The following is a 24743-nucleotide window of genomic DNA, read 5'->3' as shown; positions in this document are numbered from 1 at the left end:
AAATCAACATCCCAAGGGGGTGGGTGGTGGGAAGGGACAGACTGGGATTTTAAAATGCAGAATAGATAAACAAGATTGTATTGCATAGCACAGGGAAATATAAGCAAGATCTTATGGTAGCTCATACGAAAATAAAATGTGACAATGAATATATATATGTTCATGTGTGGCTGAAAAATTGTGCTCTACATTAGAATTTGACACAACATTGTAAAATGACTATTACTCAATAAAAAAAGTTAAAAAAATTCAACACCCATTTATGGTAAAACTTCTCACCAAAGTAGGTATAGTGGGAACACATTTCAACATAATAAAAGCTATATACGACAAACCTACAGCCAGCATAGTACTCAACGGTGAAAAACTCAAAAGCTTCCCACTAAAATCTAGTCAAGAGAAGGCTGCTCACTATCATCACTCCTATTCAATATAGTCTTGGAAGTCCTAGCCACAGTAATCAGGCAAGAGAGAGAAATAAAAGGGATCCAAATTGGAAAAGAAGAGGTAAAAGTGTCACTATATGCCGACGACATGATACTATATATAGAAAACCCTAAAAGGTCCACACAAAAACTACTAGAGCTGATCGAAGAATTCAGCAAGATAGAAGGTTACAAGGTTAACATATAAAAATCAGTTGCATTTCTTTACAATAACGATGAATTAACAGGAAAAAAAAGAAAGAAACAATCCCCTTTAAAATAGCACCCAAAGTAATAAAATACCAAGGAATAGATCTAATCAAGGAGGTGAAAGACTTACACACGGAAAACCATAAACCATTGATAAAGGAAATTAAAGAAGACCTAAAGAAATGGAAAGATATCCCATGCTCCTGGATTGGAAGAATCAGTATTGTTAAAATGGTCACACTGCCAAAGGCAATATACAGATTTAATGCAATCCCTATCAAATTACCCAGGACATATTTCTTCAGCAAATGATGATGGGAAAACTGGACAGCAGCATGTAAATCAATGAAGCTAAAACACTCCCTTACATCATACATAAAAAATAAACTCAAAATGGATCAAAGACTGAAACATAAGACAAGATACAAAAACACCTCTTAGAAGAAAATATAGGCAAAACATTATCTGACATATATCTCAAAAATGTTCTCCTAGAACAGTCTACCCAAGCAATAGAAATAAAAGCAAGAATAAATAAATGGGAGCTAATGAAACTTACAAGCTTCTGCACAGCAAAGGAAACCATAAACAAAACAAAACGACGACGTATGGAATGGGAGATAATTTTTGCAAACGATGAAACCAACAAAGGCTTCATCTCCAGAATATATAAGCAGCTCATACAACTCAATAAGAAAAAAACAAACAACGTAATCCAAAAATGGGTGGAAAACCTAAAGAAGCAATTCTACAAGGAAGAAATACAAATGATCAATAGGCACATGAAAAAATGCTCAATATCACTAATAATCAGAGAAATGCTAATCAAAACTACGATGAGGCATCACCTCACACCAGTCAGAATGGCCATCATTGAAAAATCCACAAATGACAAATGCTGGAGAGGCTGTGGAGAAAAGGGAATCGTCCTACACTGCTGGTGGGAATGTAGTTTTGTGCAGCCACTGTGGAAAAAAAGTACGGAGATTCCTCAAAAGACTAGGAATAGACTTACCATGGGACCCAGTCATCCTGCTCCTGGGCACATATCCAGAAGGAACCCTACTTCAAAATGACACCTGCACCCTAATGTTCAAAGTAGCACTATTTACAATAGCCAAGACATGGAAACAGCCTAAATGTCCATCAACAGATGACTGGATAAAGAAGTTGTGGTCTATTTATACAATGGAATACTCTTCAGCCACAAAAACCGACAACATAACACCATTTGCAGCAACATGGATGCTCCTGGAGAATGTCCTTCTAAGTGAAGTAAGCCAGAAAGAGAAAGAAAAATACCATATGAGATCTCTCATATGTGGAATCTAAAAAAAAAGAAAAAGAACATAAATACAAAACAGAAACAGACTTATAGACATAGAATACAAACTTGTGTTTGCCAAGGAGGGGTGGTAGGAAGGGACAGACTGGGAGCTCAAAATTTGCAGATACTGAGAGGCATGTGCAGAATAGATAAACAAGATTATATTGTGTAGCACAAGGAAATATATACAAGATCTCATGGTAGCTCACAGAGAAAAAAATGTGACAATGAATATATGTATGTTCATGTATAACTGAAAAATTGTGCTCTACAATGGAAATTACTACAACATTGTAAACTGACCACACTCAATAAAAAATTAAACATCATAATTTGCATCAATTATAGACTGATTACAAACAAAATATTGTAATTAAAAAATAAACACACACCAAAAAAAAAAAAGAGGATGGGCTCTAGAGCAAAGATGAGGGGATTCATTGGGCAAGATGAGGGATTCTTCTTCCCCTGAAAATGGAAATATTCTGGGAGGGGGAAATAACCTGAAAGAACACATGTCTTAGAACCTTCAATTTCTGTGTCAAAAGTAAGCCAGGTAATTCACTTAGGGAAGTAGAGGGAAGGCCATAGGAGATTGTGAAGGATACAAAAGGTTTGGAGCAACTGTAGTGAGAAATAAAAGAAGGACAGCTGAACTAAGATGGAAGATCAGTTAAGGCTAGATTTCATCACCTTATATTGGAATCATGGAGCACAATTGGAAACTGTTCTTGAGAAACCTGAGTGAAATAATTAGAAGGCCTACAGTAAAACAGCTTTGAGAGAATAAAACCATGATGCCAATTTTTGTTTCTTATGTAACAGTTCAGAATTATAAAGTTATATATGTTAATAACTGTCTCATAATTGGCAATACAAAGAAAATTAGCTTACTTGAGAGCTGAGCATCAATGATCATGGCAGACGAAGGTGATGGCTGTTCATTACTTGCATCTATTTGAATAATGTTATTTTCCTCTATCTTCCAGTTATTCTTATGTAGGAAGCCTTCAATATTGGTGACTTTACAGCTAATACCACAGCCTGGCACAACCTGGAAATCTGTACAGGTACCCAAGGTTTCAGTGTCCAGCTCCTAATAAATAAACAGAAGAATTTCCTCTGCTGTACTAATAATCCAAGGTCATCATTAGCAAGATCAAAGATTACTGCTGGTTAATTCTAAATATTTAGACACATGCTACATGCCTGCTTAATTCTAAATGTTTAGAATAAAACTGTCACTCATCATTGCCTATTTGACAGTAGATTTCGATAAGGATGAAGGAACAGAGCATTGAGTATAACGTTGAAAATTACAGGAGAACCTCAGAATCCTTTGTTTTAATCTGACTCTGTGAGATTTATATCAAGTTTAGGGAAAGAAAATGTGGAAAGTTAATCAATATTCTCTGTCCTTTCCAGCAGAGAATTACAAGTTAAATATATTCTACTCTCAGGTCAGTACAGGGCAAAGTGTAACAAAGAATGGGGCCTTTAGTTGCCAGAGGGCCTCTCTAGTACGACTCTGTGTCCTTAGTTAGCCAAAGAATTTTGGTGGCCATCATTGTTTCCTGGCTCTTTAGATCTTAATCCTCTCAGTTGTTTGATTTGGGTGTAAAAAAGCCAGGTTAGTAACAGGCAATAGGTAAAAAGGAAAGAACAAATAAAGAAATGGCAGCATCGATGGTAGAAATTGCCAGTTTAACTGTAAAATTAGGTGAGATGATTTACAAAAAATTTATATACAAATCAATGAGAAAAAGGTAAACAATCTTATGAAAAAATAGGCAAAGGTTGCCAGCATACAGAATATAGAAAAAGAAATTCAAATGGCCAATATACGTGAGAAAAGATGCTCAACCTCATTCATAATTTAAAAAATGCAAAGTAAAATATTAGGCACTATATATAAAAATAGATTAAAAACCCCCAAATTTCTTCTGTATAGCACTGGGAACTATATTCAATATCTTGAAATAACCTTTAATGAAAATGAATATATGTATGTATATGCATGACTGGGACATTATGCTATACACCAGAAATTGACACATAGTAACTGATGGTAGTTCAATTTAAAAAATGCAAAGTAAACCATTAATGAATAAATAATTTTTACTTACTAAATTAAAAAAAAATAAAGTATTAGTAAGAATGTGGGGAAATGGGCATTCAACTTCAGGTGAAAGTATAAAATGGTACAGCCTTCTGTGTGGGTGTTGGTAATATGTGTCATTGTGAGCACTGGTAATATTCATCAAAATGTAACTGCATGTATCCTTTGATCTAGCAATTGCATTGGCAGGCATTTAACATAGAGATAAACTTGCAAAACCTGACAAGGATGTTAACTGTACATTTTAAGAGCCAAAAAACCAATCATACAATGGAATACAAAATAGTCGTTAAAAACAATGAGGCAGATCTATATGCCCTGAAATGGAAAAATCAGTTAATAATTTTTTAAAAGGTACCAAAGGTTGGTCATTGCATAACCTTTCCATAAAGTCTAAAAATTAATAAATGCTGTTATATGTACTAGAAATGGTTAACAGGTACACACTTCTGTGAGTATATGAAAAATTACTGAATTGTACACTTTACAAGGGTGAACTGTATAGTATGTGAATTTTATCTCAATAAAGCAGTTATTTAAAAAGACTCTTATCAGGTTACCACTTGTTAAGCTTTGGAGAAAGGAATTACAGAAGCAGGCAGGGAATAAGACTTTCGTTTTTCATCATGTAATTCTGAACTATCTGAACTTTCGTACCATAAATATGTATTGCCTCTATTTTAATTTTTTAGTCAACAGGGGTTTATCTGTGTGGTAGGATTATAGTTAATTTCTGTTTTCATCTTTATCCTTTCCTCTATGAAAAAATTAAAACATATAAAATAAAATGAGAAAACACAAGTCTCTCTAACCTCATGTCAACTATATACGTAAATCATTAAAAAACAAGGAAGAAATTGTACCTGCTTGCAGTATTTGGTTATGGCGGCTCCTAGAGGATGTTCACTGTTACTTTCAGCAGTTCCCACAATGGCCAGGATCTTATTGCGTGATATTCTGTTACTTTCCACTAGAACCTTTACTTGATTCACTACAGGGGTTCCATGTGTAATGGTTCCAGTCTTATCAAATACTACTACCTTTACCTGTAAGAAAATTAAAATACAATGCACCTATATGACTTGATAATCCTTAATATAAGCTTTCCAGAAATGAGAAAAAAGTTTACTTTGACAAACAGATTACTATTTTGTTTCTCAATAAACTGACTTTTCATTTAATCGGACTTAATAAATTGTCTTTGGGAGAATAATAGGAAAAAAGAATAAGGGAAGAAATACCCTTAGTTACACCTAAAAGCCCTCCCTTGCAAATGTACTGTCGATGTATGTTAAACAACTAGAACTAATTCTTAAGGGATGACTGTTAATAGGTAATTAAAAGATGCCTCTAGTGCCTCTAGTGCCTCTAGGAAAAGAGAAAGGTTTTCAATACTAATAAATTCTAGATCTGTAGGGGAAATCCGGGCAGTAGGCAGATGATTATAAGAGAAAGGTAAGTAATTAAGTTTAAGTATGCACCAGAAAAGACCAGCTAGGTTGCTCTGACTTTATTGGATTTAGATGAGAAGCTTGGCCTGGGAAGAGACAGCTCAGGGAACCAATGAGAGAAACAGCCAAGACAGGAAAAAGGAAGAGTCTGGAATTAGAGAACAGTCACCTCACAGTAAACTCGGAAAACAAACCTTGAGAAATGAATAGCTTAAACAACTGAGGTGAAAAGAGATATGACAACGAAATGCAAAGCATGATTCTGGACAAGAGAAAAAACAGCTATAACGGATACTATAGAGTCAGCTGAGGAAGTTGGAATATGAACAATAGATTAGACTAAAGTATTATATCAATATCAATTTCTTGATTCTGATCTTTGTACTGTGGTTATGTAAGAGACTGTCCTTGTTCTTAGGAAAGGAGCCTCGTATTTCAGTAAAGGGTATATAAGAGTTCTTTAAACTATTCTTGCAACTTTTATTTAAGTATGAAATTATGTAAAAATTAAAAATTACTATAAAAATTAATAGCCTGAATTCATAGGCTAGATGAGGTTTCAAATCTGTTCTAAGTTGGATTCTGTGTTTACTACATGAATCTGTATATAGTTTAAATCCTCCTAATAAGAACATACTAAAAGAAACATAGTTTTAGTTGAAGTCAAGTAGCCTTGATTGAGATTGTGATGGAAATTCTAATATGAGAGAGGTCAGGGGCAGAATTATATTCCTGAAGTCATAGTTGCAAACTGTCAGCTGGTGGCAGCAAAAGCAGAGAAACTACAATGTAACTACAAGCACTATCTAACAGCAAAGAAAACAAAACACGGAGTCACGTACAAATAGGTTAGAAGTCTGACAGATTTGGACAAATTTTCCTGAGCAAATACCTGTTGTGTCTTCCTGCCCTAAAGGCTGATCTAGTCTGAGCTGGAATAGGACTTCAGGTTTTTTAGAGTACCTTTAGAGCTTTTAGATAACTAAGGCCAAGTCAGAGCAGAACCAAAATAACACCTTTCTTATCTCAACCCTCAAAATAGTGTCAGAAGAGGCTCAGCTTATGAACTGTGTAGAAATAATTTAGGATTCTGTGTTTCTCAATAGGGGTGCTATTGCCAGTTTGGATGGGACAACTCTTAGTTCTGGAGGACTACCTTACCTTATGAGCCATCTCCAATGGCTCACCACCTTTGATTAGTATGCCATTCTGAGCGCCTACTCCTGTACCCACCATCACGGCAGTTGGAGTGGCCAGTCCCAGTGAACAGGGGCATGCGATGCACAGAACTGTGATCGAGGCTTGGAAAGCAAAGCGTATTATCGTTTCTGTTCGGGAGATACTTCTGTTGTAGCCCTTGAGAAGAAAGGCATGGATTTGGATTATTGACTTAGAGCTGTATAAAACAAAAGGAACAAAGCTTAACTCTATTTACATAAAACTATAGTTTTGGAGTCACACATAATTCTACTTAACTGCAAACATGTTTTAGTTACTAGTAAGAAAGTACTTTTTTTCTTTTATGGTATAAAAAATTGTGACATAACTGGGCAAACAAGGCACAGTCCTAAAATCAAGATTTCAGTTTTGCTGATTCAAGAGTTACAAAACTATGGAGTGAATATGAGGAACATAAAAGTCAGCTTCTCCCACCCATATTGAGAATAAGCGTTTTCATTAGGGACTTTCAAAAATAGCTGCAAACATGGGACCTAATTTTCAACAAGTGTGATCCTGAACAAAAATAATTCTGTATTTCTATATACACTAAGACCATATCTCTGTCCTTCACACTATTCTTTAAAGACAATGGAAAAAATCACCCAGCTTGAAAAGGTTGCTTAATCATATTTCAATAAAATTCTTTTGGACAAAACAAGGTGAACTGAGTATCTGGTAGTATAGCTCTTAGTGACATTGAATATTTGCTTGTGTGGGTAAATATGATTGACAGTATTAGAGGAAATCTCCTCAGACCCCCTGAACTGATAAGAAAAATTTCTGAAGGATACACATTCCAAAATGCTTTCAGCAATCCTCTTGTTCAATGAGTACTTAACCAATGTGAACCATTTAAAGAAACTTTTTTATATTATACTAATACCATATTATGGCATAGATACATAGTTGTTATAGTTCTACCTTTTCTTTAATTGAAGGGACATACAGCATGAAACAGTATACAGAATGGCATTTTTAAAAGAAACACAACAAAGTAAGACTTTCTTAGTAATAATGGTTTTACAGTGCTAGGTTCTTACTAAGTTCTCAAATACTTTAAGTGTTCACCTAAGAGTTTTACACACACACACACACACACACACACATACATAGAAACAGATTTGGAAGGGATTTTCAGACATCTAAGCTTATGCTTTCATATATGTCATTATGTGTATGTTTTCACCTACACTAATTTCAATCCTGAAATTTAGGTATTATTATCACTATACTGCAGATGACAAAACTGGGGTTAAGAGAAGTTAAGTGACTTCAAGGTTTTATCTCTAATATGAAGCACAGTCAAGATCTACTTTACCACTTTATGTATGACATCATACTTTAGAGACTATCACAGAACTAGAATGAAGAAGACACTAATATTTACAAAGCATTTAATAAATTATAAAGTGTTTCTAATATAATCATCTTATTTAACCTTTACGATGACTGCTAGCTATGTTGGATGTGAATTATTAAAATGTCACTTTACAGATGTAAGGAAATTGAAGCTCAAGGAGAAATTAAGTTGACCTAAGATCACACTGATGATATGTGGCAGAGCTGAGATCCCAAGGTTTCTCTCAATATTTCTATAGTCCTTTGTGAAAGCAAAATCATGCTGGGACTGAGACTAAATATAAAATGTGAAAGTTCAGTACAGGAATACCTCAGAGATATTGTGGGTTCAGTTCCAGACCACCAAAATAAAGTAAATATTCCACTAAAGTGAGTTACATGAATTTTTAGGTTTCCCAGTGAATATAAAAGTTACGTTTACACTATATTGTAGTCTAGTAAGTGTGCAATAGCATTATGTCTAAAAAAACAATGTATATACCTTAATTAAAAAATAATGCTGTTGGAAAAATGGCATCAGTAGATTTGCTGGACACAGGGTTGCCACAAAACCTTCAATTTGTAAAAAACACAACATCTGCAAAGCGCAATCAAGCAAAATGAAATAAAATGAGGTATTCCTGTACTTCTTTTTGGAAAATCACAAGTCATAATGAAAAATATCTTTCCAAAAGGAAATCTTTTCCATTTACAGAGATGCTAATGTTTTTCTTTCACTCCAGTCTGTTAAAGATACTAGTCATTACTAAAGTTATTTTCCAATTAATTACTTATGCAAAAGATTCACAAACTGTTTTACATGATAAAGAGGTGTTATAAGTCACTTACAGGAAAGTAGGTTTCCACAATTTCAAAATTCAGAAATCCAATTATAATCCAAACCAAAAGGGTAACAATGGAAATGATAACAATAAAAGGAACAAAGTAGCCACTGAGTTTGTCTGCAAACTGCTGGATAGGAGCCTAAAATTAAAAAAATAATAATAATGATAATATGTATATCAAAGTCTCCTTTTTTGATAATGAATACAGGGTATAGTATTGAGCACAAACAAATACTTTAATGAACTTCATATTAATACAACTAGAAATAAAGGAAATTATAAAAACTAGATGAAGATTGATACTGAGCGAGCTTTAAAGCAAATACTTTCTGTTTCTCCTAGGGAGTTAAATTACCTTTGACGTTTGTGCCTCCTCCACAAGTTTGACAATTTGAGAAAGGGTTGTGTCTGCTCCAACATGGGTTGCACGGATAAGGAGTGACCCATTCTGGTTAATGGAACCAGCAATCACTGTGCTGCCAGATTTCTTAGCCACAGGCATTGCCTCCCCTATACAAGAAGTAAAGATAGATTTAGGGAGCATAAATAAATACTATCTTGAAATATACCATTATTTGTTTATCATCAAAAAATATCTCGATAGGAGATTCTTACCTCATGAAATAGAATCTGGACAAATGCCTACGTGAAAGTTGCACTCTCTTTTTCCTTACGTTAGTTCTGGGCCAAACCCAGGGATGTATATTTTAAACCAGAAAGACCTAATGTGTTAGCTCTTAGTGGCAGGTACTTTTGGAGCTTCACACTAGCCTTAGAGCACTGGTTTTCAACCTGTTTCCAAGGAGCATTTAGAAATGTAGGAGAGAGTTCTCATTTGTACTAATTACTGGTGGGGCATGGGGTGCTGCTACTCCAATTTAGTGGGTCAGGGACACTAAATGTACCACATGTACAACAGTCCCACAGAACTACGAACTGTCCCCAACCAAACTGGCAATAGTACCCCTACTGAGAAACACAGAATCCTAAATTATTTCCACACGGTTCATAAGCTGAGCCTCTTCGGCACTATCTTGAGGGTTGAGGTAGGAAAGGTGTTATTTTGGTTCTGCTCTGGCTTGGCCTTAGTCATCTAGGAGCTCTAAAACTACTCTAGACCTACTCTCTTTAGAGCAGGACTTAATGTAGAAAACCTGAAGTCCTATCCCAGCTCAGACTAGATTGATCTTTAAAGCGGGAAGACACAATAGGTATTTGCTCAGGAAAATTTGTCAAAGTCTATTGGGCTCTACAGCAAAATGAGACAACTTCCTCTGGTCATACATTGCTAGTAACCAACAATGTTGAGTGAAAAGAGCCTTCAATAGCATAATTAAAACCACAAGGTAAATCTACAGAAACTGATTTAATACAGTCTTAAAAAGAAACCATATTCTCTTTGCATATTATTTACTCATTTCATAGTTTCTACAAAAGCTCTTCAACTTTCATGCCTATTCTTAATTAACACTTTGGATTCACTTCACTTTCATGTCATGATCCTCTGAAAGAACATACCCGTGATGAGGGACTCATCCACCATAGAATGGCCTTCAATAACACGACCATCCACTGGAAATTTGCCTCCTGGAACCACTTTAATGATGTCTCCACGTTGTACAAGTTCCACATCCACTTGTTCTTCACTGGATATGAGTAAAAATAAAAAGCATCATGACAATATGCTTCTCCTTCTGATCTTTCCATGTAAGCTTTTTAGTTCATATCAAGCTTGTGGCTCCATAATTGCTACCAATGGAAGTTAGAACCAACATTTAAGCAAGGAACTACAATGGCCGTCCTTTTCACTGTTGGGGAATAGCTCATTGCCTGGCACAAAGTAGCACTCTAAATACTTGTTGAATGGTCAATGGACAAATAAGTGAAACCTTTATAAATAATATAATGAGTTTTATTTAATAAAACAATTTATTTGTTGTGTAAAGTTGCCTAAATCATCTTATGAGGAAAGAAATGAGAAACACAAAACAATGAAATCTAATCAAGCTTTAGCTCTAACTTCCAGTTTACAGACAGTTACAGGAGTTATAGAACAAGTTAAATGATTCCAGGAGGAAGCGGAGATAAATTCAGACTGTGGGATATTCTACAGGACAATTGATAGATGTTTCTGTAACAAGTCAATTGTATGAAGAGGGAGGAATGGGGTAGGAAGGGGGGACGGAGAACTGGAGGGAGGAGCTGTTCTAGATCAAAACAAACATGTCAGGAGAAAGACAAATACTGTATGATATGACTTACATATAGAGTATGAAAATACAACAAACTAGTGAATATAACAAAAAAGAAGCAGAATCACAGACATAGAGAACAAACTAGTGGTTACCAGTGGAGAGACGGAAAGGGGGAAGGGCACTATAGAGTTAGCGAGTTAAGAGGTACAAATTATTATGTATAAAAAAAGCTATAAGGATATATTGTAAAGCACAGGGAATATAGCCAATATTTTATAATAACTGTAAATGAATTATAACCATTAAAAATTGTGAATCACTATATTGTACACCTGCAACTTATATAATATTGTACATCAACTATAATGCAATACAAATACAGTGAAGCAGGGACCTTGTTTGAATTCCATTTCAAACAAAGAAACATTTTGGAGACAACAGAAGAAATGTGAATATGACTGTGTATTAGATAATACTAAAGAATTATTGTTCATTTTATTAGATGTGATATGGTAAGAATATCTCCTATTTTAGAAATACTATAGGAATATCTGTAGTAAAATGATATGACTGGGATTTACTTTAAAATACTATTGCTACAAATAAAAGAAAGACAGGAATGCATAGATGAAGCAAAGTGTGGCAAAATGTGAATAATTGTTAAATCTGGAAGGTAGATTATGTGGATTCATTATAGCCTATCTCTGTGCATATTTTATATTTTTCATAAGAAGTTTAAAAAGAGGAGGTAGAATGAAGATAAATACCTCAAGAGGATATTATCAGAGCCAAGAGTAACAATAGTTGCTTCTGTAGCTTGTAATGAAATTAGTTTGGCAAGAGCCTCTGATGTTTTGCCCTATAAATTTAAAGAAACATGTTAACAATGCTAAGGAAGAAAAAGGCTTATGTAAAATAAAGATACAATCTTTAACATTTACCTAAAAGACAGCTTTAGGAATGTTAATTCATTCAAATTAGAAAATTTTTCACTTCAAAAATAAGAAGTACACAAAATATAAAATGTATTATTAGGTATAATTTATAAATAAATAATGTAAATTAATAAGAAAAACATCAGGAACCCAAAAGATACATGGGCAAAGGACATAAATGGGCAACTCATTTAAGAAGAAATATAATACCTGATGCATGGAAAAATGTTTATCCCTGCTATTAATGGAAGAAATGCAAACTAAAGCAACTCTATGATGCCATTTAATGCCTACTAATTTAGCAAGAATTTAGATAAGAGTCAGTGCTGATGGATGAAATTGTAGCAAAACTACTTCACTAACATACCTGTAATGGCAAAAATTAAGATTAGTAGCATGAGCCATAGAAAGATTTATGCCCTTTATAAATATCCTTATATCCTTTGTAATTTATCCTAAGATACCAATTCAACAGAAATAACTATTAAACATGAATATGTTTAATGCAGGATTATCTAAACTTATACAGTGGAAACAATCTAACTGAGAATAAAACCAGAACAGTTTAGTAAATTAAAGCACACTGATTTGAGAGAATAGTATTCAGAAATACTGAATAATTATCTAGACTGCAAAAATGGGAGGAAAACTTTATAGTGTTAAGGGTACAAAGTGGTAGGTATACAGTGTTTGCCACTCTGTACAATATAAAGGTATGTGGAACAGGATTAGAAAGTAATTTTCATTACAGCATGGGATAATGGGTAAATTATTTCCCATCATTATTTTAAAACTTGTGGGCACACTAATTTTTCCATTAATAATGTGATATAAATAAAACAAGTACTTCTCAAATGTCTCTCCCTTAAAAATAAACATGGACATACTGTACAATCTACAGTACAAATTCCATACATTTGGTGAATCTTCTAAAGGAATATTTAACCTAAAATACTGCCAAAACAAAAATGTTTCTTTCAGTACATGGTTAACTACATAAATGGATGTATATTTCCAATAATTGGTCTAGAATATACTACCGTCATTTATCCACCCAAGATTTGAACAAACGTCAATCTTTCTCACTTTACCTTTGCTATATGTTCCAGCCACCGGCCTAGTGCAATAAACACAAATAGCATAGGAGGAGTATCAAAGAAAGTAACAGGGTTCACTTTGGCTCTCTCATACATTGCAACCAGAAGAATAACCAAAGAATAAGCAAATGCAATGGTGGTTGCCAGCACAATCAGTACATCCATATTTGCAGTCTTATGCTTCAGCGCTTTGTAGGCCTGAATGTAGAAGTGCCAGCCTCCAAAAAACTGTAATATAGAAACAGTAATCATTGCTTTTTTAAAAATGCTGAAATTCACATATATACCTTAATAACTAAGATATAGTATCAATGGTAACTTCCTTTAGCTTTTATCTAATCCATAAACAATAAGGAGAGATTTTAAGCTGAAACAATAATGTTTGTATTTTAGTAGATATGTGTGTGTAGGGATTCAAATGGCTGTATAAGCCCTTGACAGCTGTCATCTGTGATCCAATGGATATTCCATAATATAAAGAAAGTCAAATAGTTCTTGAATTTTTCCTTTTAAAGCTAGGAAAAACAAGAACTAGGAAAATAATTCCAATCTTTTAAAAATGATTTTTTTATATAAAATTCACCTCCTTCTTTTCAAAATTCAACCTAAGTGGTATATCACAACCTATTGGATCTATTCACTGTTTTTGTTGAGAAACATAACTGAAAAGCTTATTTTTCATTAGTGCAGAGAAATGTACTAAGATGTTTTTAAAATCTTTATTGCTTTTTACAAGGATCAGAAAAGGGAATATATCTATTAGATGGAAGTGTTCCACAGTAAAAGTTTACCTCAGAAGAAGGGCTGAAAACATACAGAGACTAATGAACTTAAGTGCCATAGAAAAATAACAAAAATAATAATATAATAATTATTATGGTTATTTTATAGAATAAATTAATTATAAATACCTTAAAATAGAATTTATTTATAATATAATTAATATAAATATAATGGAATTTATTATCTACTTTAACCACTCAGTTTAAGGTTCTTTTTGTAAAGCATCCAGCATAAAATGATCATACTTCTGGATAGTATTTGTTTTGCAACTAAAATAGCCCCGCCTGCCACATTTTAGCTATTTTTCATTAGTAACAAATATACTTGCTAACATTTCACTTGCCTGTACAGGTACACACAATAAAAAAGATAGCAAATTCATAATGGACAATCCTGGCAGGATCTGGCGCTCCAGGAACATAGAAGAATGAATGCTGATCATTTCTTCTTGGCTCATGTTCTGATTATGGTGAAGAGTTGCAAGGTGGTGGTCCATAACCATCATATATATCATCAGCCCCATTACAGGAATACAGAAAAACAGGCTCACAAGAAAGGCCCGTCGCCATCTTATAGAAAAGAAAAATCATTTGAGTAGGTAGCTAATGGTTAAAGATCCTATGTACTATAGGGAAATACAAATTGTGACCAATTCCCACCCAGTGTAAGGATGATATTGTAAACATTGACATACTAACAGAATGTTAAACTTGTAACGAGGGGTCAAAAATCTGCTTTTTGCTGACATTCCAAAAGCACTTACTGTCTTATTTCTCGTTTATGGTCTAGGTGGCTTGCAGACCGGTCCTTCTTGACCAAAGAAGCTTCAAAACCTAAGCTCTAAGGAAATTCATAAGAGAACAATTATTTCACTGAATGTATCAATATTATGTACAGAAATTCTAAGTCATGGTATTGTCATTGAGGACAATGCAACTCAATTACTGAGTGTAAATACCCTGGGGAATACAAAGATGAAGTTGTGCTTCCTTCTCTTAATTACCTTTGTTTCTAATCTTTCATCTAAGAAATAAATATTTCCTCAACTCTAGCTAATGTCTATCCTACTGTTCTCAAACTATTGATCTAACTCAAGTGCTGTTGTTCTCTGGAGAGACTCTTATTATATCAAAAAGTAAATGAAAGCCTCCAATAAGTAATTTTGGAAAAAAGCTGAATCTATAACTTGGTCAGGCTGACAGAGTTTTTGATGATGTAATAAAGAAAGAATTTATCAGTAAAATCATAAATTTTGCTCTTAGACAAGCATCTACTAGTACTGATGAATATTTATCACTTTATTTTTAATTTTAGTTTTGACATCTACCCATCCATCCCCTGAACAAGTACAGAAAACTGAATACTAGGCCATAAAAGCTACCACCATACTAAATATATTATACAAGAATTTGCAGTCTTTACTCTTGTTCTATCAGAAAAAAGGACACAAATGAAAAATTTCCTCAATAAAACAAAACGTTGAAAGAAAGTTACACCTAAGCAAGACTTATATGAGCATAGACAGTAACATACACTATTATTTTGAACTGCAAGGGAAAATGCTGCCATCTTACATTTGTTGGTCGTGTAGCACAGTGAAAAGAACAAGCTTGAGCACTGGAGTTAGAAAGATTAGGTTCAGATTCCAGCTATGACACTTACTGGCTATGAGACTTTGGGTAAGTAACTTAACATCTCTTAACCTGAGTTTCCTCCAAATGAAGATGACAGCACTGTTGTGAGAATTAAATCAAGAGCTGAAGCTTTGCAATCTTGGTAACTGGCACATAGTAAATACTCACTAACGCTACAGCTTCACAAAGATGTTACTGGTATTACGATCTACATTAACAGGCTCTTATCTGAACTATTAATATGCTTTTTAGATCATCAGAACACCAAATGCTATACCACATTGAAACTTTTAAAACACTTTCACATGTATTACCTCTAAGATTTACTGAAGAATACAGAATGAATTTGTCACAAAGGAAAAGGTTTGGTCTTTTAAATTTCTTACTTTAACTTAAAAAGATATCATTTGTGACGGGGAGGGTATAAGCTCAAGTGGCAGAGCACATGCCCACAAAAGTCCTGGGTTCAATCTGTAGTACCTCCTCTAACAATAAATAAATAAGTAAACCTAACTATCTCCCCCCCAGAAAATTTTATATAAATAAATAAGAAAAAAATATATCATTTGCTTTGACCTAACAAACAATAAAGCATCTGGCAGGATGCTTTACTTTCTTAGTGATTAACATGAATTTTACTCCTAACAAACTGTACTTTATTCACATTTTCTAAATAGTTTAAAATGATCTGTGGTTCTACCTTAAGTCTGCTCCTGATTAACAGTGCTAATGTGCCTCTGCCTAACTCTTCCTGACAAAGACCAAAAAAAAGGACAGACATATTTACATTAAACTTCAAGACAGATATTGTCCACAGAGTAACAAAACAGTCAGATTTTTTCATTGTCTCTATCTGACACAAACCAGAAATGATTCAAGGGAGTGCTGACTGAATAGGTGAGAACACAGAAATGCAAAGTGTTGGGACTTACTTCAATTATATGAATAATATCTCTGGGACCAATAATTTCTGGATCATATTTAATATGTGCTTTGTTGGTTGCCAGGGCCACAGAGCAGTAGAAGATCCCTCTGTGTTTTGTGAGGGTAGACTCTATTTTATGTACACAGGAGGCACACGTCATTCCTCTCACCTGTTAAAGACAAAGGCTTTGTTATTTAGAAACATACTTTTTCCCTCTATTAAGTTTGTTATTACTTTAAACTAAAAGAACTCTAGTAACATGAGATTAAGATACAAGATCTTATCTGCACACTATTAATATGCTTTAAATTTGATTATTAGATCACTGTTTTTATATCACATTAAATAAATCTGCTCCCAGCTGCAAAAGGTTAAATAGAAGAGGATCTCATTAAAAGTCTCCCTCTTCTTGTTACCACTCAGTGATAGAGGACTTGACACCTATCATTGTTTCTTGTATTCAATGTCTTGCTCCCCTCTAAACTTCTTTCATATTGCTAAAGTATAAACATATACATATGTGTGTGTGTATGTATATATATATACACATATATAAATCCTTTAATATTACTTCTGTTGATGGATGACAAAAGTGTTTTCTTTTGTTCAAAAATGTATTTTGCCCTATGTCTTGAATGAGGTTATACTTCAGTTGGGTATTAAATTCTAAAATGAAGAGGCAGGACTTCTGGAGTGAGGAACTCCTAACACAGCAAATCCTTTCCCCAAAGAATGATAAAACTGGCAAAGGTTTCAAAAACAACCATTGAAAGACTATGGGAAATAACCAAAAAGAGTATATAGCAAATTACAGAGTATTTATTCAAGAATATCTACCTAAAAGATATCATTAATGGTGGAGTAAGGATTTCTGAAAATTCTCTCCTCCATAAAAGCAATGAAAAAAATTGTTAGAACCAAGTTTTTCAGGAAAGTTGAAAAAGAGGGAACCCTGTACACTGTTAGTGGGAATGTAAACTGGTGCAGCCACTGCAGAAAACAGTATGGACATTCTTTAAAAAACTAAAAATAAAACTGCCATATGATCTGTTAATTCCAATTCTGGGTATATATATCCAAAGAAAATAAAAACACTAATTTGAAAAGATACATGTACCTCCATGTTCATAGCAGTATTATTTACAACTGCCAAGACATGGAAGCAACCTAAGTTCTATCAACAGATAAATGGATAAAGAAGGTATTACACACACACACACACACACACACACACACACACACACACACACACACACACACAATATGGAATACTACTCAAGCATAAAAAAGAATGAAATAATGCCACTTGGAACAACATGGATGATTTGGAAGGTATTATGCTTAGTGAAATAAACAGAGAAAGACTGTATCTTAATCATTTATATGTGGAATCTAAAAATAAAACAAATAGATGAATATAATAAACAGAAACAGACTCAGAGAATAAACTGGTGATTACCAATGGGGAGAGGGAAGGGAGAGGGGCAAGATAAGGACAGGGATTAAAAGGTACAAACTACTATGTATAAAATAAGCTACAAGATAAACAACAAGGTCCTATTATATAGCACAGGGAACTATATTCAGTATCTTATAGTAACCTATAATGAAAAAGAATATATATGCGTACAACTGAATCACTATGCTGTACACGAGACCAACACAACATTGTAAATCAACTATACTTCAATTTAAAAAATTATAGGGGGAGGATTAATAGCTCAATGGTAGAGCACATGCGCTTAGCATGCATGAGGTCCTGGGTTAAACCCTCAGTACCTACATTAAAAAAATTTATCCTACCATCAAATAAATACATAAGCTACAAGGATTTATAGTACAGCACAGGAAATATAGCCAATTTTTTTTTTGTCTGGATAGGCTGAGAATTTTCCAATTTATCACACTGGTTTCTTTTTGTTTTTCACAGTTTGTACCTCAGTTAATCTTTCTTCTCACATTTTACTATAAGCAGCAAAAGAAAATTAGCCATACTTTCCACCCTTTACTTGGAAATCTCCTCAGCTAATTCTTCAATATTTTATAATAACTTTAAATGGAATATAATCTATAAGAATGTTGAATCGCTATGGTGCATACCAGAAACTAATATATTATAAATAAACTATACCTCAATTTTTAAAAATTGATTTAAAAAGAAATCTGAAAATTAAACAAAAACAAAGCGTAAATACAGGACAGAAATAGACTCATAGACAGAGAATACAGACTTGTGGTTGCCAGGGGGGTGGAGGGTGGGAAGGGATAGACTGGGATTTCAAAATTGTAGAATAGATAAACAAGATTACACTGTATAGCACAGGGAAATATACACAAAATGTTATGATAACTCACAGAGAAAAAAATGTGACAATGAGTGTGTATATGTCCATGAATGACTGAAAAATTGTGCTGAATACTGGAATTTGACACAACATTGTAAAATGATTATAAACTATTAAAAATGTTTTAAAAAAAAGCTTGCAGCAATGCAGGAAGCATTTATTCAGGAAAATCAGATGAATCCCAATAAAACAACAAACTGTATGGCATTATAATTTGCCTTATTCCCATCCCCTCTCCTCCAGCTGTGGTAGCTATGAAGACCAACAGGCCATAATCAGGGTGGAAAACAGCATCAAGGAAGCCATCAGAGAGGACAGAAAATGAGTGGAGTGCCTTCAAAGCCTCATTCCCAGAGAACTGTCATTATTTGACCTGTCTGATGGTTCTCTAAAATATCCCACTTGCAAAGATGTCTGTGTTTGTCCTGACTGGAGCTCAGTGAGTACAAAAAGGCTTTTCCTCAGGCGAATCTGTCAAAAACAATTAAAGGAAATTATTTAACCTTGTGGCTACCTGAGCCAATGGAAAACAGCTGGGGCAAACAAGAGGCTAGCAAAAAAGCCTAAAAAGGAAAGCTGGGCAGCGAGATGTCCATAAGAGCTCCAACATATTCCTAGGAGTCTAGAAGGCCATGCACATGCATAAGGTTGTGCCCATGTCCAGGGCTACGTGCACGTTCAGGAAGGAACTGAAAAAGCTTTAACTTCTCACCTCAGGCTGATTTAGGCTCTGTAGAAGCAGGAATTGAAAACCAAAGTAAAACTGACAACTGCATGGCTGAGTGTTCAAGGCATGCCTCAACATTTACACAGAGCTCTTTAGCAAAGACTGGGATACTAACTTGTTCCAGATATTTAAGAAAATCACTGTCCACTCATTAGCTGACCACTGTGCAAAGCAAGCAGAGACTTCAGTGGCCATAAACAACAAAAAACATAGTTTTTATAGAATTAGTTCAGGAGTCACTAAACAAACAATAACAATGGCAAACAGCAACAAAGAACAAATCTTGAGGACAGGGAAAGAATGTTATTTCCAGAGCTGCCACATTATATTTTCAACAAAAAACTGTGAGACATGCAATGAAACAAGAAAGTATGGTCCCTATACAGGAAATTAAGTTTTAGAAGTCTTTAAAAAACCAATCCATTCTTTTTAATAGCTGCTAAGTATCCTATGGTATGGACACTTGGGTTTTTTCCCATCTTTTGCTATTACAAATGATACTATAATCCACACACGTCATCTCATACATTTTCAAATATATCAGCTGGATAATTTCCTACAAGTGGAACTTCTGAGGCAAAGGCTATGTGAAATTTTACTTTTGATAGATATTGCCAAATTCCTGTTAAAAGCTTATATCATTCGACATTCCACCAGCGATATATGAGAGATCAAACACAGTGTTACAATTGCTTCTTACCTTTACCAATCTAATAGGTGAAAAAATGGCATTTCAGTGCAGTTTTAATCTGCTTTACTCTTATTATAAGTGAGGCCGAATATCTTTTCATATGTTTAAAGAGGTACTGTTCTGGCTTTTCTGTGAACTGCCACTTCATATCCTTTGCCAGCTTTCTTTTGGGTTGCTGGCTTTTACTGATTTACAACAGTTCTTCATATATTAAGAAAATTAACCTCTACTTATGACATGAATTACAATTATTTTACTTGCCTTTTGACTTTACTTATGGTGTTTTTTCTCCCAAGAAGTTTTTATGTACCTGAATTTATCAATCTTGGCTTTTATGGGTTTTGTATGGTATTTAGAAAGACTCTTTCAACTCTAATATTATTTTTTAAATCATAGATTAGATGTCATCATCAGAAAAAGCTGAGTAGAGGCTACATGGAAGTTCTCTGTACTATTTTTGCAACTTCTTTGTGAGTCTAAAACTATTTCCACAATGGACTGATGTATGATAAAACAAGTACAGTACAATGTTAATTGTAGAATCTAGGCCGTGTGTATAAGTGTCCAACTATACAACTGACTTTTCTGATGTCTGAAATTTTTATAGTAATATAGTGAGAAAAAGCTCCAAATATTTCTCCTAGTAATTTTATAGTATCATTTTTTACATTCAAGTTTTTGTTTGAGTTGGAACTTATTTTGGTACAGAGTTAAATTTTTTTGTTTTGTTTTCATTGCTTAAGTTATACAAATAAAACCTGATTTGCTGGATTGGACAAAATTACCATTTTAAACCAATATGCCTTTCACCTGGCTTTATGACTTCATTTATAAAATTTAAGTCTTTAATGTGTCTGGAATTTATTCTTTTACATGCTACTAGGTAGAAATCATAGTATATTTTAAAATTTGGTTTTCTTTTGTTCATTCAAACCCAATCCTTGTTTTATGGTTCTTAATAGAGGTATGACAATTATCTTTTACAGTCCATGCTTGATAGCCACCATTAAGTTACATCTTATCCTTGCATTTTCCAGTTTCCTTAATTTTCATTTTATGTCTTATTTGATCAACATTTAATTATCTTTGGAACTCTTTTCTGATTCCTCACCAAGTTATTCTTGGAAATCACGCAAGAATTCTTACTTACAATAAGTTCCAAAACACCATCCCCTTCATCGGCATTTTCTATCACAGTAGCTCCAAATCCAAGCTCTCGGATGAACTCAGCTATCATTGGGGGTTCTATAACAGCAGGGTTATATCTTACTTCTGCCTTGCCAGCCATCAGAGCCACAAGCACAGAATGTATTCCTAGAAACATTGATAAGAAAAAAAAAATTCAGATAACATTCTTCATAAAAAGAATAATCTTTTAACAGTTTTAGTAGTTTTTTTAATTGTGAAAGGATTAAAGTGAATCTGAAGAAATTTATCAACTTTTTAAAAAATTTTGCTTGTGTTTATTTGTTTTGAGGAGGAAGTAAATAGGTTTATTTGTTTATTTAATGGAGGCACTGGGGACTGAACCAAAGAGAGAACAGCAGAATAAATTTGATGAACTCAGCTCTCAGCTTCAACAATTATCAATAATACTGGGCTGATCTTGTTTCATATGTATTCCTAACTACTCACTCCCTGCCCGTGAAGCAAATCCCAGACATCATATCATTTCATATGCAAATATTTAAATACATATCTCTAAACAATATTTAAATCATATCTCTAAACAATAAAGACTCTTCCCTTTTAAAAAATAACTATAATACCATTCTCAAACCTAAAATAATTCCTCAATATCATCAAATATCCAGGCAGTATTCACATTTCCACAACTGTCTTACAACTCCTTATTTAACACTGTTTGTTTGAACTGGGATCTAAATAAGGCTCCTGAATTGCAATCGGTTGAGACCTTATAGTGAGAATATAAAGTATTTTTACAAACTCAGAAGACAGAGTCCTAGAGAAAGGAACTCGTACACTTAGAAAGTCACTGCACTTGTAGCAAAGAATCTAAGAATGTACCAACATATACATTATAATATTATCAAATAATAGTCATTCTCTCTCAAGTTTTACTGTCTGGCACACAGTAATCTGAGATGCTCTTATTCCTAGAAAAAAAATGTGCCACACAACTTAACAAAGGAGTTCATTTTATAAACTGCTGTTCTCTGGTGTAAGCATTTTGTTAATAACCATCCCACTTCTCTGTGTCAGCTATTAATTACTCTCATTTCCAAGAAAAAAATAAATTCTGCATAGCAGGAATGACAGTTCTTTCTAGGAATCTGTGGCTCTTGGTGGCTATCAGATAGGGAATAGGGATCAAAAGTCCACAGGTCAGCTCTGGGATTTGATAAAAAAATCACAAATATTAATTTAATAGTTTTTAATAAGAAAACAAAGTATCTAATATAATCTAAGCTTTCTATATAAGTGGCTACACTCTGGACTTTGTGGGTACCAAATGATTTTGAGGATTGGATCATGAGAAAGTGTCAGTAATAAGTGTCAGGAGGGTATAGAGAAAGTAGAAAAATCTTTCTGCTTCAGTTGAATGTAATCTATAGCAAAAGAGAAATACAAAGAAAATCTGGTTTTTCAAGTTTTAAAAATACTTTTCATATTTATATAAATTATGGATAATTTTTAAATTCTTACTGTAAACTATAATTAGAAGTCTTTCTATTCATTTTTAGAAATATAACAGACAAAACTGAGGGAAGACCAGTGCCACTTAGTTTTTAAAAAAAGTGAATGTAGTGAGTGACTCCACATAGGCCAATGGTATTTCTAATCGGATTAAGAGGTGGTAAAGGGGTAGTATAAAGTAATTGGAAGAATCAGCTTAATGGATTAAAAAAAAAACGATCTGTAATTGGCATAGGCATTCTTTCATGAGAAAGGCTATTTCTGAATTGCCCAAAAATAGTTTGTTCTAAAACTAAAAAGGAACCTTGCAAACTCCTTTTTGCCTTCATTTGCTTGCAACCTCCCTCCTGTTCTTTTTTATTCACTTAAAGTATAAGCTTTAGCCTTGACTGCATTCTAATTAAATATACAGCAGGCTGAAATGAAGGATGCAGAAATGACAGAATGTGGAGAAGATAATACTGAACTGAAGATGTTCTGTATAACATACATTTAGTTACAGTAATGTTCTGGCCTTTATATCTAGGGTGATTCTACTGGCCACAGGCCTGCATTATTACTCTATATACTTTGAGTTATTTCCCCAATAGTGGGGATAAGCTTATACTAATCATATTTATTTGGCCCTTGTGACTAACAGCATGTATCATTAATATACCTAGGGCTCGGGCTGCCTAAGTACCAACCCATGACTTCAGGCTTATTAAAAATAATCACATATCTCTATGGTTAACACTTCTACTATGCCATACTGTTAAGTCCATTAATGTGAGTGCAAAATTGTAAGCTAAAATACCTGAGTGTGACTGAATACATAACTATATGTATTATAGATTTTCTAAGATTTTGTAACCTCAGTTAAAACTTGTACACAACATTAAGTAAATTTTGAATAATCACTGCAAACAAAAATCAGTGATCAAACTCTTGGAAGAGAAGAATATAATTCTAAACAAACTTGGTATTGGTCCGGTGCTTGGTATGGGTATAGTAATATTGAAACTTACGGATTCTAGTTGTCAGTTTTACACATAGCTTTATCAGAAAATTTACATTTCTTAAAGTCCATTACAGCCAAGGTCCATAAAGAATAGTAATCTTATGTATTTCCTTCTGCCATTTGACTACAAATTTCACTGATATTAAAAAGTGACCATGAGGTAAACAAGACAGGAACTATAAGGGAACAAAACACTAACAAAAACTGGCTGTCAGGAAGTCAAGGTTGTCCTGCACATCACTGATAGTCTTTATGAAGCCTTGGCAAGAATCATAAACATGGTTACAAAATACATAAGAGGACAAAAAGGACAGAGTCCTCACACCAGTACATGAAATAACAGGCTTTAAGAGTGTCTTACCTTCTTCTCGTCTTAAATTTCGTTCAATGTTTGCTACACAGGAAGCACAAGTCATACCAGTGACCTGTATGTAACACTTAGATGAAGTCTTTGCCTCCTCCTTGTCGTGAACTGGTGTCATCATTTTGGTATGAAATTCATTAGTTGCAGTCAAAAGTGGCATTTCTGATGAGGACTGAGCTATTACTACCAACGGCTCATTTGTATCTGGTAGACAGGGAAAGATTCTTTTCATTTGAGGTATTCTTCAGTTGCATCCTTGTCATTCATCACAATCCACACTTCCAGGCACTGTCAATCCACTCCTTTAAAACCAGCATGGACCTAGAGCCCTGAGCAATGTTACCTTTACACTTTCCAGGAAGTGACTTCCAATTTAAATACTGTCCCCTCAGTCAGTTCCCAGGGAAATCTGAACTAACTGAATATACGTTATATCAAGTTTTCCAGCCATTA

The 24743-nt window shown here is 34.0% G+C and overlaps 1 protein-coding gene across 2 annotated transcripts in view; it reads right to left on the bottom strand.

Moving 5' to 3' along the window:
* ATP7A (ATPase copper transporting alpha) overlaps window positions 1–24743 on the bottom strand; it is a 128002-nt gene that overhangs the window by 19899 nt on the left and 83360 nt on the right. For both annotated transcript variants that reach the window (XM_031671581.2, XM_072955838.1), the window contains 13 exons: window positions 24288–24494; window positions 21419–21582; window positions 16513–16674; window positions 14710–14786; window positions 14290–14515; window positions 13158–13391; window positions 11899–11990; window positions 10455–10582; window positions 9292–9446; window positions 8941–9075; window positions 6694–6888; window positions 4945–5127; window positions 2857–3058 (listed from right to left, as the gene is read on the bottom strand). In XM_031671581.2, the coding sequence (XP_031527441.1) occupies window positions 2857–3058; window positions 4945–5127; window positions 6694–6888; window positions 8941–9075; window positions 9292–9446; window positions 10455–10582; window positions 11899–11990; window positions 13158–13391; window positions 14290–14515; window positions 14710–14786; window positions 16513–16674; window positions 21419–21582; window positions 24288–24494 (2160 nt within the window). The remainder of the gene's footprint in view (window positions 1–2856; window positions 3059–4944; window positions 5128–6693; window positions 6889–8940; window positions 9076–9291; window positions 9447–10454; window positions 10583–11898; window positions 11991–13157; window positions 13392–14289; window positions 14516–14709; window positions 14787–16512; window positions 16675–21418; window positions 21583–24287; window positions 24495–24743) is intronic.

Source organism: Vicugna pacos, chromosome X (assembly GCF_048564905.1).
Source record: "Vicugna pacos chromosome X, VicPac4, whole genome shotgun sequence".
Lineage (NCBI taxonomy): Eukaryota > Metazoa > Chordata > Mammalia > Artiodactyla > Camelidae > Vicugna > Vicugna pacos.
Note: the sequence above shows the minus strand (reverse complement) of the source record. Positions and strands in the feature narration are given on the sequence as shown.